General features: G+C 34.6%; 1 protein-coding gene across 5 annotated transcripts in view; it reads right to left on the reverse strand.

Moving 5' to 3' along the window:
• The window catches only part of LOC126978734 (cold shock domain-containing protein E1), a 31,453-nt gene extending 18,003 nt beyond the window's left edge, over nucleotides 1–13,450 (reverse strand). Inside the window, exons 1-11 of one of the 5 annotated variants that reach the window (XM_050827778.1) lie at nucleotides 13,226–13,446; nucleotides 12,321–12,592; nucleotides 12,094–12,178; nucleotides 11,420–12,020; nucleotides 11,131–11,338; nucleotides 10,655–10,846; nucleotides 7,996–8,147; nucleotides 7,771–7,903; nucleotides 6,781–6,981; nucleotides 2,339–2,461; nucleotides 1,021–1,196 (exon numbers count right to left, since the gene is read on the reverse strand). In XM_050827778.1, coding sequence (XP_050683735.1) covers nucleotides 1,021–1,196; nucleotides 2,339–2,461; nucleotides 6,781–6,981; nucleotides 7,771–7,903; nucleotides 7,996–8,147; nucleotides 10,655–10,846; nucleotides 11,131–11,338; nucleotides 11,420–12,020; nucleotides 12,094–12,121 — 1,814 coding nt within the window. In that variant the 5' untranslated portion in view covers nucleotides 12,122–12,178; nucleotides 12,321–12,592; nucleotides 13,226–13,446. Of the gene's footprint in view, nucleotides 1–1,020; nucleotides 1,197–2,338; nucleotides 2,462–6,780; nucleotides 6,982–7,770; nucleotides 7,904–7,995; nucleotides 8,148–10,654; nucleotides 10,847–11,130; nucleotides 11,339–11,419; nucleotides 12,021–12,093; nucleotides 12,593–13,007; nucleotides 13,191–13,225 lie in introns of those variants that run through there. The other 4 variants (XM_050827776.1, XM_050827775.1, XM_050827773.1 and 1 more) reach the window with 4 other exon arrangements.
• Between the last annotated feature and the right edge of the window lie 2,325 nt (nucleotides 13,451–15,775).

Here is a 15,775-nt window from a genome sequence, read left to right on the forward strand (position 1 = left end):
TAAAAGCATATATTATGTTTTATGAAGATGCTAATACTTGTTAAAATCAAATGAAAAGAAGACGTAAAAAAAATAAAAAAATATTGCAAATTTGTTTTTCATTAATATTGCATCATTTGTAAGACAAACTAAGCAGGTTCCACACTTATCAGAACAGTTTTCGCAAGAGCACAATTTGTACATTATAATTGTAAATAATCGGCTAAAAGCATAAAAAATAGGCCTTGTTTAGGCGACATTGTAAGGGATAGCGATGGACGAGTAGTGCTATATATTAAAAAAATGGTCCTGGTTCATATGTATGTCTCATATCTTCCACTTTGTACCACTGCTTCATACAATTAATATACAATTATTATTTTATACATTAGTTTTAATATAGTATAAAGTTTCTATTTGAAATTGTCAAAAACCTAGGCTATTGACTAACCGTGGAACATAAATTATAAGTTAATAAATTTGCATAGCAACAATAAATAATTGTACTAAAAACAAAGAGAAATATAGATAGAGAATATCAATATAAATAAACACACGGCACGAAATACATATTCACATACAAACACATTAAAGGACATTTTAGGGTGTATTTAGTATGGAGGACATTATATTATCTTACTTCTTTGCAACTACGTTTGCGATTGTAAAAGTGCAATATACGAAACACATTTAATTCGCCTTTTTCATTTAAAAAATCAGATCTAAATAGTATTTTATTATTTTAAAATATGTTTACAGATGACCTGATATAAATCGTCTGTTTAACTTTTAACATACCCACATAAGAATTCATAATAATAGTTCACTTTTATTTATGAAGATTAGGTTCACTTTATGACTTACTATAATAAATGATTCAAACAGAACCGTAACACGTAAATAACTGGAAATATATGGCGCCACTTCGCCCTGCTAAGGCTTCGAAAACACGTATCACATACAAATTTTAAACATTTGCCTTATGAATTACATAAGCACATAACTCATGACGCTTATCAAATCATATCATATCAAACATACCTGAAATGGAAGAAAACTTCTTTACTATGGTCGGCGGTTTCAATAAAGCCGAATCCGTCCTTGAGTGCCGCGATAAATCCCTGCATGATGGGACGAATGTTGCCATTTGACATTCCATTCATCATGCTGTGATGAAGTTGCACTGCCATTGCAATGAATTCTTTGGTTCGCCTCGACTGAAAGTAAATCAAATAGTGATTTCTAATCCTTAGTCACTATAACTAAATAAACATAACTATAGTTTAAATATAAATTGTAACTAAATATCACAGAAAATTCATGATAAAAGCTGTTTTGTTGAAAATGGACTACAAAGAGCGTCCCGGACCTTTCGGACCTATTATGTAGTCCCAACCATAACAAACATATATTAGGGGTTAAAGTATGAAATTGAAATTCGTTTTTTTTTAATTTAAAATATTTATTTAATCTAATTAATTACCATTATTATCTATACATTGCTGCCATCTAAAAGGAAGGTCATTTATGCCTTTGCGATAGAACTGTGATGATCTAGATTCGATAAACTGTGTGAAAGCATTTTGTACTGCCTCCTGAGAAGAAAAGTATTTATCACGTAGAAAATTGTTCAAATCACGAAAAAAATGGTAGTCCGTTGAGCAAGGTCTGGCGAATACGGAGGGTAAAGAATGGTTTCTAATTGCAGTTCTAGTAGAGTTAAAACGATTTCTCGTGCTGTATGAGGTCTCGCGGTACCATGGAATAATAATGGTGAAGATCGATTCAGGAGTCGGGGCTGTTTCACTGCTAGTTTTGATTAGCTATGGTTGTTCAGAGTTTAGGAACAGTAGACATCTGCCGTTATTGCTTGACCAGATCGGAGAAAGCTATAGTGAATAACACCACGCTGAGATCTTCATTTCTGTGTCGATCAGTCAAATCATGAGGCACCCTTTTTCATATTTTTAATTTTATTTGTTTGACGCAAATTAGTGAAAAATCATTCGAATTTTCGAAGTATCCATTTTTCTTGTCTAAGCTGAACAAACAACAACTGAAAGTCGATAATCGAATCTTACTCATTTTTAAAAGAAAACTACATAGGTACTACTAAGTTTCACTCAAAAACATCAAACGATGAAGGTTCTATGTCAATTCAAAGTACCTATTACAATAAAACGGCAATTTCATACTTTAACCCTTATTATAATACAGTAAATAATAAGACTCATAGGATCATTACAAGCTGAATACCTCATAATAATAATTTATGCTACATACAATTTCAAACATATTCAATACAACACATTTTTAGATATAAAAGGTCGTTAACCTTACTATAATACAAAAGCCTTACCTGATATAGATCAAAGTAGACCTTGTCGCCTACACGTGGCAACATTTTCGACTCGCAATTCTTAAACGAGAATGGCACGTTTTTCTTCACGTTATTGATCTGACACGAAATAATGCCATTCTCCTGAAAATAGCAACGTAATACAAACGATTTATAATAATATAGGTACACAGATATGTTAATAAACTTTAGTTTAATTATTAAGCATTACAAATAACTTTACACGATTAATTTTTAATTTAATTACATCGTGTCATTTTACTTATAATACATAGGTGTGATAATTGTATAGGTACTTTCTTAAACCTTATTAACTCTCAGTACATGACTCTTCTATTCAATAGTTTATCTGTGTTGACTTTAAATGACTTACTTTTTGCGTTTAACTAAAAGCTTAAGCTCATGTGTAAAAAATGGTAGACATAAATTTACATCATAAGAGCGATATCATTTGGGCAATAATAAAAATATTCATACAATATTTTTCATCAAGATCAATCAAGCCATTCTTGAATTAAACAAGTATTGTAGCCAACAGATTTATCGAAAAAAATATAGATATTATATCTCATACAATACCTAGACGTTGAGTGTACAAAATTATGTAACCCATTACAAATAAAGATAAAAGCGATTTGCAGTAAATATTGATTTCTAGATCAATAAGCCTTATAGCGTAAGAGCCCGTGGACCCCAGACCTACGTTATTAAATAAAAGCTGAAAGTTTGTCAGCGCATGCTCTCTGCACAAGTAAGAACGATGGACCATTATGTAATGTATTATAACGTGATTTTTAATAATATTCTGAAGTTAATCCCGAAAAATCGCATTTTATTATTTGATGTATTTAGATCGGTACTTTACACCCCTTTACTACAGTTTACCTGCCAAAGCCCCGTCTGGCAAGGGGTTGGAACTTTCAAGTGTCTGGCTACTGAGGAAACATCATCTACTTATTACCCAAGTATTATATTTAAAAAGCATTTACACTATGAAGTAAAATTAAAATTATATGATCATTAAGGGTGTCTGGCAAGGGGTTGCCACGATGTTAAGTGTCTGGCAATGAATAATGTGATTTTCATAATATTCTGAAGGTAATACCGAAAAATCGCACTTTATTATTTGATGTATTTAGATCGGTATTTTACACATCTTTAGTACCGTTTATCTGCCAAATCGACTGTAACCCAAACTCCATAATGGTCCATCGTTCTTACCTGTGTTAGGAGCATGCGCTGACAAACTTTCAGCTTTTATAAAATAACGTGGTCTGGGGTCCATGGGCTCTTAGACCATTAGGCATCGTCCTCATTAGCCACGTTCGTACGATGTAATGATGCGTTCTCGTCGTCCCCTCAGTTCTATTATTCAGATTTCTTCAGAAGTGTCCTGATTAATATAGCTCGTTAGCCGTCGAGCGAGCACAGGCAATGTTTAATAACGATCGTACGATGGGTTTAATCTTTCGATCATGTAATAAAATTCACCGATCTCTTTTGAGTATCCTAATTGGTACGAGTATTGGCTACACAGCTAATGCTAGATACTACATACCTAAACAAATTTTGTACTTAGCTACATTGCTACACTCGAAGCGATATTATTCGCACGGCGAGCAATATAACAAGAGAGACAACAGAGTAACGATCAATGTATCTACACGCGTTTCACAATAGGTTATTCACAAGACTTGTACATAAATAAAATTTAATAACATAATAAAGCACACAGCGAGAATCGTTTAATGACGCGAATATTTTTGACCTTACAATATAACTTATAAATTAATAATAAGGAATGGGTACTTTGCCCATTAGTGCCGATAGATCAAATGATTTCCATTGATAGATAATTTATGAGCAATAAGTTATATTGCTTTGTCTGATATTAAATTATAAAAAGAAATTCTCTTTAGCCAGACCTCCAGACATCCAATTATCTCCAATAATTGACAAATTATTGCACCATTTTCGAAGCAATTGAGACTTAGTTATACATTGGTTTTCCCTTTTTCGTATCCTAATACGTTGTTCTGTCAGCGGCGTAATAATCTTCCATCCTCAATTTGACATTCCTACACTACCTGACGTAGCTACCTACTAACGGTGCATCTATTAATAATCTCAAATTAGTAACATCCTGCGCAATCCAATCCAATAACACAAGATGTTAAAATGCGCTTTTTTACTTTATATTTACTGAAATGGTTTAACGATATCTCGATTAAGTGACTATCTCATCGCATGTTATAATACAGTTGTTTATAATAAACTAACGATGACATTTTATTCGGCTATATACGAAAACATAAGTACCTACTATAGACAAATTCTTAAAAATTTGAATATAGTATAGCTAGCCCCGAATTTATGCATACGAGAGCAGGGCAAATAGGTCCGTAACTGAATTTCCGGCCTCCTAACTGCACTTTTCTACTAACAACTGTCACCTGACTGCAGCTGTTAAATTTTGAACATGCCGCGTCTTTTTGTTTGTGTTTGTTCACTAGCGTTGTTTTTGCGCCGTTTCGTAACGGTGGACGAAACATGGATTCACCACAACAAATAAAGAGATCGATAAAGACGAAATAGAGATCAAAAGCAACAGTCTAGGAGTTAACTGCAAACATCAGGACACTGGATTTATATATATTATGATTTTCGCTTTGAGGTTGACTATTATTATTTTTTATTCATAGGATAATCACCATATAATGTTGCACTTATAAATGATGCATGTGCTGCTATGTATTTATTAAGATATCAGTAATGTTACTCGATAAGCTATCTAGCATAGTTTAATAATTTTAACATCTTTACCTTGACCATTTAGGAATACCTAGACCTAATGCCATTGTAATCTCTCAATGTTTCTATACACAATCATAAATAGAGAGAATAAATACATGCTATTATAAAACTAACTGATCAATGCCTGCACATGCAATGATATTTGAAAATAAATCTATATTGTAAAGTAAAATAGCACTAACTACAAATTTAATTATTTTTTTAAACTTCAAAAACGCTGCATAGATTTTATTACTACTATGTGGTAGGTGCAGCCTACTTATGGCCTACTAGGTTTTATACAAAATATCATTTCTAACTTGGTTATCCCTACTAATATTATAAATGTGAATGTAAGTTTGTTTGTTACACTTTCACGCCAAAACTACTGAACCGATTTTGATATAATTTATTACAGAGATAGACTAGATCTTGGGAAAGGACACAGGCTAAGTTTTATCGTGAATAAAAGGCTTGTCGAGGTTGCGATAGGGGGTGGAAGTTTGTACGAAAGTTCGTAATTGGCGAGGTTGCGATAGGGGGTGGAAGTTTGTACGAAAGTTCGTAATTACCGAAGATAACACCATGAAACAATTAAATATTGGTTCTAGCATTTTTATAATGTAGACCTGCGTGGAGTACAAAAGGGGGGATGAAAATTCTATAGTTGGTAGGTTATAAAATGTATTAAACACAGCAGTTTATTGTGTATTATCTGCAAAGAGAGTATGTTAAAAAATAAAAAGTTCTGCCCAAAGTAACCATTACAAGCACACGAAGTCGCGGGTGAAAGCTTGTTGTAAATATTGCTAATTTAAAACAAATTCTCAATAGAAAAAACAACCACTTTTTTGTACAATAATTTCAATAAAATTGTTTCATTGGACACATGTGAATTAAGACAATTATGGCTGGTTCCAATATGGAGTTCAGCAGTAAAGAGTACCGATGCTGACCTTTGCTGCTTCATCAAAACGATATGTCATGCTGTTTGTCATATATAGTTGCACTATTTTGTCAAAATTCGAGAAATACTTTTCTTTAAAAAGCTCTGGTAGCCATGTGTTTACTTCTTCAGCTCTACTTTAACAAATTATACTTGCTGAATAACAATGATTTGGTATTGAAAGAACCAAAACCACTTTGTGTGTACATATAAAATTTAAGGATTTTTCTCAATTTATCATAGATTCAAGCATCAGATCTTTAGCAATGGGATCTATCTGGGAGTATTTACCCTTTTAAATGATTGAAGTTTATTAGACTACGGTCTAATTAACATTGTAGGGTAGCAAAATAAAAAAAAAAACTTTCAATACTGAAAACGTTTTTGAGGTTAGTTGAAAGTTTCCAAATTGATCTGAATATAAACAACTACTATATTTAATACCAATTCTATGGCAATAATTTGCGCCCGTTTCTTTGTTCCTGCTAATTTCAGGAATTTGCTTTAGCAATACAGATGTGATTTTTTTGTTTTTGTTTAATAATAATTGAAGTCTACATTGTAATTGTGTAAAGTTTAAAAATAATATTAAACTTCACGCCGACAAAGATGGGATCAGAAACAGATTTAGAGAGAATAAAACAGTTACTATACAACCATCCAAACTGAAGAAAGTGTAATAATTATATATTATAACACATACCAATGATGCAATTCTGGTGGGACTTGTATTAGAGGATGAATGCGAATAGCTTTGGGCCTCTTTAGTGACTACACCTCTAACACCTTTTTCCACCAAAGTCTCAAACTGCACAGTCCCTGGTTCTAAGTGTTTGATGCGAATAGCTGATTGACGAGTGTTCAAGTTTGAGAATGAAGATATTGGATCCACTGTAAACTCCACCTATTAAAAGAAATAAGATTATACCATTGAACTAATAACCTAATTGCCTCTTCAATATCTATTTATTACTAGGGTACTTAATGTTAATTGGTCGGATAATCATCACAACATAATATTGCAATTGGTCAGGTTATTTTGGTTTGCAATGTCTTCATTGTCATTGTTCTCTGTGCTGTATTTTCTGAATTATTTTTTAAGAACTATATTTTTTCCTGAGTTTTCCAGAGTTCAAGTGGCCCTAAATTAGCTTACCGAAACTAAAAGAACACAAATTATTCCATGGTTTGAACATAAACCATTATGATCTTATAACCCATAGATACTATCAAAGAGTGAACACTTTCAGATACTGCATTGGGAAATTAGATTTGGTATAAATCCACAGTAGCCAATAGCAATAGTTAATGATATTATTAGGTACCTACCAATTAAAATAAGTTGTGAACATACCTACCTTACCTGACTAATGATAATTCAGTACCCTGTACACACTTACTTACCTTAGGTGATTGGTTATCAAAATGTTTTTATTATATGACGACCTATATAGCCGAGTAGTTAGCGATCCTACCTACTAAGCTAGAGGTCCCGGGTTCGAATCCTGGTAGGTGCAAGCATTTATATGATGAATATGTTTGTTTCCGAGTCATGGATGTTTTTTTTTGCAACTTATATGTACCTAATCCTAATTTTATTGAAATAGTTTTATTATTTTGATCCGAAATCCTTTGTGTTATTTATTATTTTTTGATATATAACTTCAAAAGAAGGAAAGTAACATAACATCACCTCATCATCAACTTTTAGCTCGTGTCCAAGACGGAGAACTTCACTGAATTGGAAATAAATAGTTTGATCTCGTTCTGCACAGCAAATGAATCCAAAACCATCTCTCAAAGACCACACAACACCATGTTCTCTCCTGTCATCAAATCATAACAAATGTATTTAAGTTTGCTAAAATATAGTCTAATCAGTATTTTAAAATTTTAGATACATAGAATTAAATTTTACCTTTCTCCAGATACAGTAAACGATTCATCAAGTAGTGATATATTAGTAGCACGTTTTAACTGGTCCCTTCTATCAGTAGCCAGTTGGAACTTAACCCAATCACCATGGCGTAAAGTGAATTCGCCACATTGGTCTTTATCCCCAAAAGGCACCTACAATGTTATGAGATACTAAATATGATAATTCCAGTACAAATAAAGTAATATAAATAATTATAATTTCTTGGTGAATTATCCCTTGAAGATATTGGGTGGACTTTGCAGCATGGGTCAAGGTGGAAGAAATAATCTTAATTGTAATTTAAATTATTAGTATTTTTTTTATATGAGAGGGGGCAAACGGGCAAGAGGCTCACGGGATGGGGAGAGGTGAGGCAACCGCCCATGGACATCCGCAACAACAGGTGTGTCAAGAAGGCCTTTAAGGTGGGAGTATGCTTTTTTCTTGAAGGTCCCTAAGTCGTATCTGTTCGGGAAGACCGCTGCCGGTAGTTGATTCCACAAAGTGGCTGTGCGAGGCAAGAAATTTCGAACAAAACGCGCGGTTGTGGAATGCCAGACGTCTACGTGATGCGGATGGTACTTTGCACGTAATGTCCGATGGTGGAATTCGGCCGCTGGAATCAACCCGAACAGCTCCTCTGAGCACTCCCCGTGATAAATGCGGTAGAAGATGCAGAGAGAACCCACATCTCTACGCAATGCTAGAGAATCAAGCCGATCGGAGATGACTTGATCGTCGATGATTCGAGCCGCTCTTCGTTGTATGCGGTCAAATGGAAGAAGCTGGTACTGGGGAGCACCCGCCCAGAGGTGAGAACAGTACTCCATGTGAGGCCGAATTTGCGCCTTATAAAGTTGCAGGCGGTGGCTTTTAGTGAAGTACTGTCTCGCCTTACTGAGTACACCAAGCTTTTTAGAGGCCAGTTTGGCCTTCTCTTCCAAGTGACCACGGAACTGAACGTCGCTCGATATATCGACGCCAAGTATGACAATACAGGCTGTGGCAGTTAGAGAAACAGATCTGCCTCCACGGGTAGGATCCAAAAAAACACCGCATCTCGTCCCACTCTGCTGACCTATAGTGCCACACGCGGCGACAGCCTAAGAATCGGGGCCGTGTTAGGCGCGTGATCGGCACGGTGCTCCGGATCAGGCAGTGGTCCGACGATCCCAGAGGAGGGTCAACGGAAACTAGGTAGCCGTCCGGATGTGAGGTCAACAGAAGGTCCAACAGTGAATGTGTATGATCTTGCACATCTGGGATTCGCGTTGGCGCAATAACCAGTTGCGTCAGACCATATGCTAAGGCGAAGTCGTGAACAGATCTCCCTGCATGATCGGTGGTACGTGAGCCTAGCCATTCGGCGAGGTGGGCGTTAAAATAGCCAAGAAACACGATTTCTGCAGTGGGGATCTGCTCCAACACGGAATCTGTAGCCATTTGCCTATACAGGCATGCGTAGATTCGCGGATGGTTATCGCAGTCTACACGCAGCCAGATGACGGATAGGTCCTGTCCTTCAAGAAAACTCAGGCGTCGAGAACAGACATCCTCCCTGACGTAAACGCACACGCCAGCCCGTGGTATAAAGAAGTGTTCCAAATTATACCCCGGGTATAAAAAGTAAGATGAATCAGCCAGGGAGGATATCTGTGTCTCGGTTAAAAAGAGTTCTTCACCATCTCCAGATGAAAGTGGACGGCATTTAAATTTGAGCGAAGTCCCCTGATGTTGCAAAAGTCCACAGCGAGTGTGGAGGAGGGTGGTTTGAGCCTCCTGCTCTATTTGCCCCGAGACAGCGCAGATTTGCCCCCTCCAGAATACGCGGGGCAGCCTGGGCAACCACTAATAGGTACAGGCCCTAATTTTGGACGCCCAGGGACGGAATCTCCAGGGCCTCATAGACTGGTACCGTCCTGGAGTAGTCTATTTTTAGTCCGTGCTGCCATTTGTATTTAGGAGGGGGGGTGTAGGCCTCCGGATACCCCACTTACCGGACGAAACACAGCGGCATAGCCGCTATTTCACGCCAGTTTCGAGTGGGGGAGTGGTATTTCTCCGGGCGTGCCGGCCCAACTAGGTTGTGTCCGTGTGGACCCAACATGGCACTACCACTCCTAAAATTCAACCTATTCTAGGGGGTGTTTCATTTACATAGGTATAATATCTCCTAAAATTTTAGATTTTATATAAAGCCAACAAAAAAACAGACTTACAACCATCATTTACTGTTAATCTTAATATTACTTATCCTGATTATAATACTTTAATCAATTAAAACTGCATTCAAATCATTTAAACTGTTTCCTTGATTAAGAGGAGCAAGATGATAGACGAAATTAAAAAATTGTATTGGGATCTATATCAGATTTTTAAGTAGTTACAATAAGATTTTAATGTTTCAAATTAAGCCATTCTTCTTACATCATTTGAATGTGTCAGTTTGCTGTTTTAAACACTTATTGAGTTGTTTTTTGACAGTAAATAATAATAAATAAATGACTATGTAAAATATTGAGAGAAGTATAATTAACAGTATGGACAACAGTTATTACTCCTTTTTTATATCATCATTAGTATTTATGATTGTTTTATTATAAGGTATTTCAATATCATTTGGAATTTATCTATACTTTCAATAATAGCAATTGCTCACCTCAACCTCTGAATGATCAGCTGCACGATATCTAATCCTGCCTGGAAGTGGATCAGTTTGGGTAACCCGTGCTGTGTTGCCACGATCCAAAGGTTTTAAGACTTGTCCACGCATTACTTCTGGATGTATGTCCTCAAAAACTACAGACCCACTAGGCAGCTTTGTTATATTGCAGGCCACTTCTTTGCCCTGCTTTGAAACCATGATAGTTATAAATGTAGTTCAACCAATGATAATAAGTATTACAAAATTTATTATTAGCAAACATTGCTTCAATTGCTAGCAAGGAGACAAGGACTTAGGTCATGGGTCACTAAGAAGAACCTACAATATGCAAACTTAGTATATATTCTAAGTTTTTGTAAATTATAGATGAATAATTTCTGCATATAAATAAATTAATATGTAATTATTAAGACTTCCTATGAATGTTATGAGGTTAAAATCATAATAAATTCCAATATCTGTCAACCTACATTTCTTGTTTGTATTATAAACTCTACATCATCCCCTAATGCTAACTCTTCCTTCATCTTGGCTTCAGAGAAGTGAAAGAATATTTCTTTCACTACATCGGCACGTTCAATAAAACCAAAATTATCTTTCTTTGAACACACTACCCCATGGTATTTAACAGGGTGTGCTGGATTTTCGAAGCGCACATGACAAGCACCAAGAGTGCCTCTGTAAAAGAAAGTAAAATTTAATCAGTAGATAATAATAATGAAACTCCCAGTGATAGAATTAGATATTATCCATAAATACCTTTGGTTTGTAGCAATTTGAAAGCTAACAGCATCACCTGAATGCAAAATTACATTGCCCTCAACATCATCTTTAGTATAAGGCAAGAAGAAACATTCACCACGGTTCTCATAAGAAATTCGCCCTGTATTATCACCAGATCCTTCACCCTTGACTTCGGTGGTTACAATACCAGTGACACGAGCTTCACTCAATACCACTTCAGGAGCAATTTTTGTTACTGTTGATGCAATGGGTTTTCCAGTTCTTCTGTCATATGTCATTTCAAATTCAACTGGATCACCGATCTTCAAGTGATCAATATTACCACTAAACTGACTGAAGTGAAAAAACAAACGTGCTTGTCTCTCACAACATTGGATAAATCCATATGAATGAAGTAATTTTTCAATTATTCCTGTTTCTCTAATTGGTGGGTGGTTAATATAATCATATTGTGATGTATTATTTGTTGAACCTGATGAATACACACCCACAGAATCACCCATTGTACAAGTGTCTACATTATAATTTCCCAATGTGAATCTATTTCCCCCACCCGTCTTACTCATACTATTATGATTATCTCTGGGAGAACTTGGATAATCACTACTGAATGTACCTAAAAATAAATAATATATGATTGCTACACATTATCTTGTTATCAAATTAAGTCTTACTTTTTTTAAACTCACCATTGCGATAACCTTGCTTTGACTGCATGTTAGAATGCTGAACATCTAGTATATTATTGTGCAATGTAGAGTGGGAATCTGGCGGCTGGAACAATTTCCACTGAGGATTGCTAGACATATTTTATATTTCAGTAGATATATGTATAAAATATAAATCCAAATCTCAGTTATATGAACCAATATATCACAGAAAATAGTATGGAGTAATTTATTTAAAAAGTGCTTACAGATTTATAAAACAAATCACATTTTTAGTCTTTTGTCTTCACAAACACTGAGCCATCAAAACAAGCCACAAACTTGCACCAAAACAATTGCAAAACAAAATAACTTGGAAGTATACTACACTAAAAATTATAATCCTCAGATGTCTTCAATGCTCGCTGAATCAGAGTTCTATACATCACCTTCTATTATTTTTAATTTTGTAGTTGCTGTTACGTCTTTCGTTTACTATATTAATAATTCACAGTTAAGTTACTTAGTTACTAAAGTTGAACTGAAAAAAAATAACACTATTAGAAATAAATTTACTTGAAATTTTTATGAAGGTAACGAAAAAATATTCAAAATTAGAAGTCCGTGCATCTTTCGAATCAGTATTGTCTTGTGAAAAAAAAATATAATAGATAAAAGTATACGCGCACTTCCTATGTTTCGCCCCTTATTGCTTTATTGAATTTACCTAATTCTGTGAAATGTGTGGATCGTCAACTTAGGAACACCCAATGCAATTGATTCTTGAGCCATGACAGTCATATAGTTGAAACCCAACAGCAAAATATATAAACATATAACGTAAGAACGTCTTTTAATCAAGAATTTATAAATGAAAAAGCAATAACCCTTATATGTACTTCAGTTACTTATTACGCTCTACATTTTATTTGTTATATAGATAGGTATCGACTCACGACGGTATGCCCTGAACGACGCTCGATGTACCTACTCACTACCGAGACATTTTATAATTGTAACGCCGCAAGACTAATTATTGCTGTGCAAAACGTAAATTGGAAAAGATACCGAATTTAAGAAACCGTATGATGGTGAGAAGGTTCTCTATATGAAACTGACTATAAATCTTTCATACTATCAGAAGAACTCGAACTACATAAATAATTATTCTCACCACGACACAGCATAGCACTGACGACATACCGCCATATTGAATGTCAACACTCAACATAGTTGCAATTTTGACTTATCCACATTCCACACTGACAAAACAATATAGGTATGATTTATATACGGAATATTTGAAACTTTTAATTTTGTTGGGTAACGTAAATTATATTAGACTTGAATCAGTATATAAAATAACTAGTTGGAATAATTTTTAAAATTTTTGTGTTTGCTTGAATGTAGACGACGGCAGAAGAACGATTTCGGAAAGTTATTTTATTTTTCTCTTTTAAGATTTCAGTTTGCGGCCATTATTTATTAGTTATGGCTATAGGGCTATGACAGTTTCAGACTCACAGAATATCTCAAATATAATACCCGAGCGCCTACAACGAGTTTTAAACGAATAAGTATGTATATGGCTCAAACTGTTTCAATGTGAATTGTTATACAAGCAGCGCCGGCCCTAACGTGCCCTAAATCTTAAACTAGAACCCTAGTAGAAATATACATTTTCTGACTTAAAGCAAGATTGTCGTTTGGTAGTTTTTATTGTATTTTTGTTCATCTAAACTTCAAAACCCACCCAGATAGGTTGCCTATTTTTTCTTGTCACAACTCATGGGTTGCCAGGTATGAACATGTAAACCGATACCAGTAACTTGCACCGGTATGGTTATTGAATGAAACTTAAATAAAAATAAAGTTAATTTTATTACAAACACGATCATATATGGATGCCTGCGAAAAATAAGTCCTGAATGTCGGTTGCCAAATTTTAAAAGATTAAATACTGCTCCAAGTATGTCCGACTGAGAGGTCCCTACCAACCATCCCATATTGTGTTAGAAGAGGATACAACATAGCAGCTGTTCGTAGTCCGGTCATTTAAAGAAAGATAGTACGCATGCTATCTGCTCTTGAAAACAATAACGATAGACTCGTACAGGCTGCGCATCATTTTAAGTCGTTTCATATTAAAATAAAGGGTTAGTTTTTTTTTCTTTTTCAAATAATTAAATTTTAATTAATAATTAATCGTATCCTGCACTGAAATTTGCTAGGCGACCCATAATATGCTATATATTTATTGATATATTAAATTTATTAAAAAATCTGTTTCATCCAGCCATAACCAGCTTGGCAAAGGTCGTTCTATAAATGGATCATAGACTATACTCATTGGTAAATTTTGCTATATTATCACTATAACAGAAAAATAAAGCCTTGTTGCGTTTTATCTTATATTAAATGTCAAGAAAGTTCGCGCTTACTAAGTAGCGGACATACTTTGCTAGTAAGATAATAATATACTCCTATCATTAACGCAATAACATGCACGTATTAAATATTTGTAAAATCAATTTATGTTATTTGATATGGTCCGTATTACATTATCTTATAATTACAAATAGTACGAGAATTATCTCGTACAATTAATGAAAACAGTGCTCAAAAAACTCAAAATATTTCATGTTACATGACTCTGTTTTTTTGTTGGAGTTACACTTCTTTAGGCACGTTATGAAAAAAATATTAGAGTGAAATTTTAAGATGTGCGCGCGTCACTGTAACATAAAAGTAACTGGTTGAAGACTGAAGTTGGTTCCTTAAATTTTCTGACGTTTGCGTCATTCGTTTTTTTTTTGGTTTCTTCATCCATAATTAGGACAGATTAAGGATTCAAGCCCATACAGCCGTATTCATTATTTAATAATTAATTGTCAAAGCAATCTTTGCAAGATTTTAACAAAATTGTTAAATTTCTAAAAACGTAGAATAGCACGAGGAATAAATCATTTTAATGATTTTTACTTTGTTAGGCTAAGGAAGTACACACAATTTATTTTTCTACAGACGTTAGTGAAAGGTGATTGTTAAACACCTTATAATAGTGTTAATATTCTAAGTTAAGCACTGTACGTATATAGTTTAAATCTAAAATGTGTAATATGTAAATGGTTGTATTGGTAGCATGTAAAAAGTAGTTCTGACTTCAAAAACTGAAAAGTAAAAAATAACTTAATAAATATTTAATTTAATACACCTCTTAAGCAAACTTAATTACCTTTAATATTAAAAAAAATGCAACCTATTGATAGGGTAGAAGTCGGTGCCTGCCGGCTTGGGTTGTTTTGTTCTAGATGAAGTTATAAGATAACCCGCTTAAAGTCATGTGTGGCGTCTGTAGGTACAGGGTGGCTCAATAGAACGTGCATATTTAAAATATTGATTAAAAAATAAATACAAAAGGTATAGTTAAAATAAAACTGAGGTATTATTAAGAAATAACTGAAGTTTATTGTTTAAAAATAACATCATCTAAATGATGACCCTCTCTACGACGACACTCCTCTAATCGCAAACGGAAGTTATTGAAAACTTTCTTCAGTAATGCTGGTGTAATTGCTGCCATTTCACCACGGATAATCTCCTTGAGCTGATCGATGTTTTTCGGATTATTGCTGTAGACTTTGTTCTTGAGGTATCCCCACAAAAAAAAGTCAGGAGGCGTCACGTCTGGACTACGTGGGGGCCATGGGATATCACCTCTTTT

Source organism: Leptidea sinapis, chromosome Z, assembly GCF_905404315.1.
Source record: "Leptidea sinapis chromosome Z, ilLepSina1.1, whole genome shotgun sequence".
NCBI lineage: Eukaryota > Metazoa > Arthropoda > Insecta > Lepidoptera > Pieridae > Leptidea > Leptidea sinapis.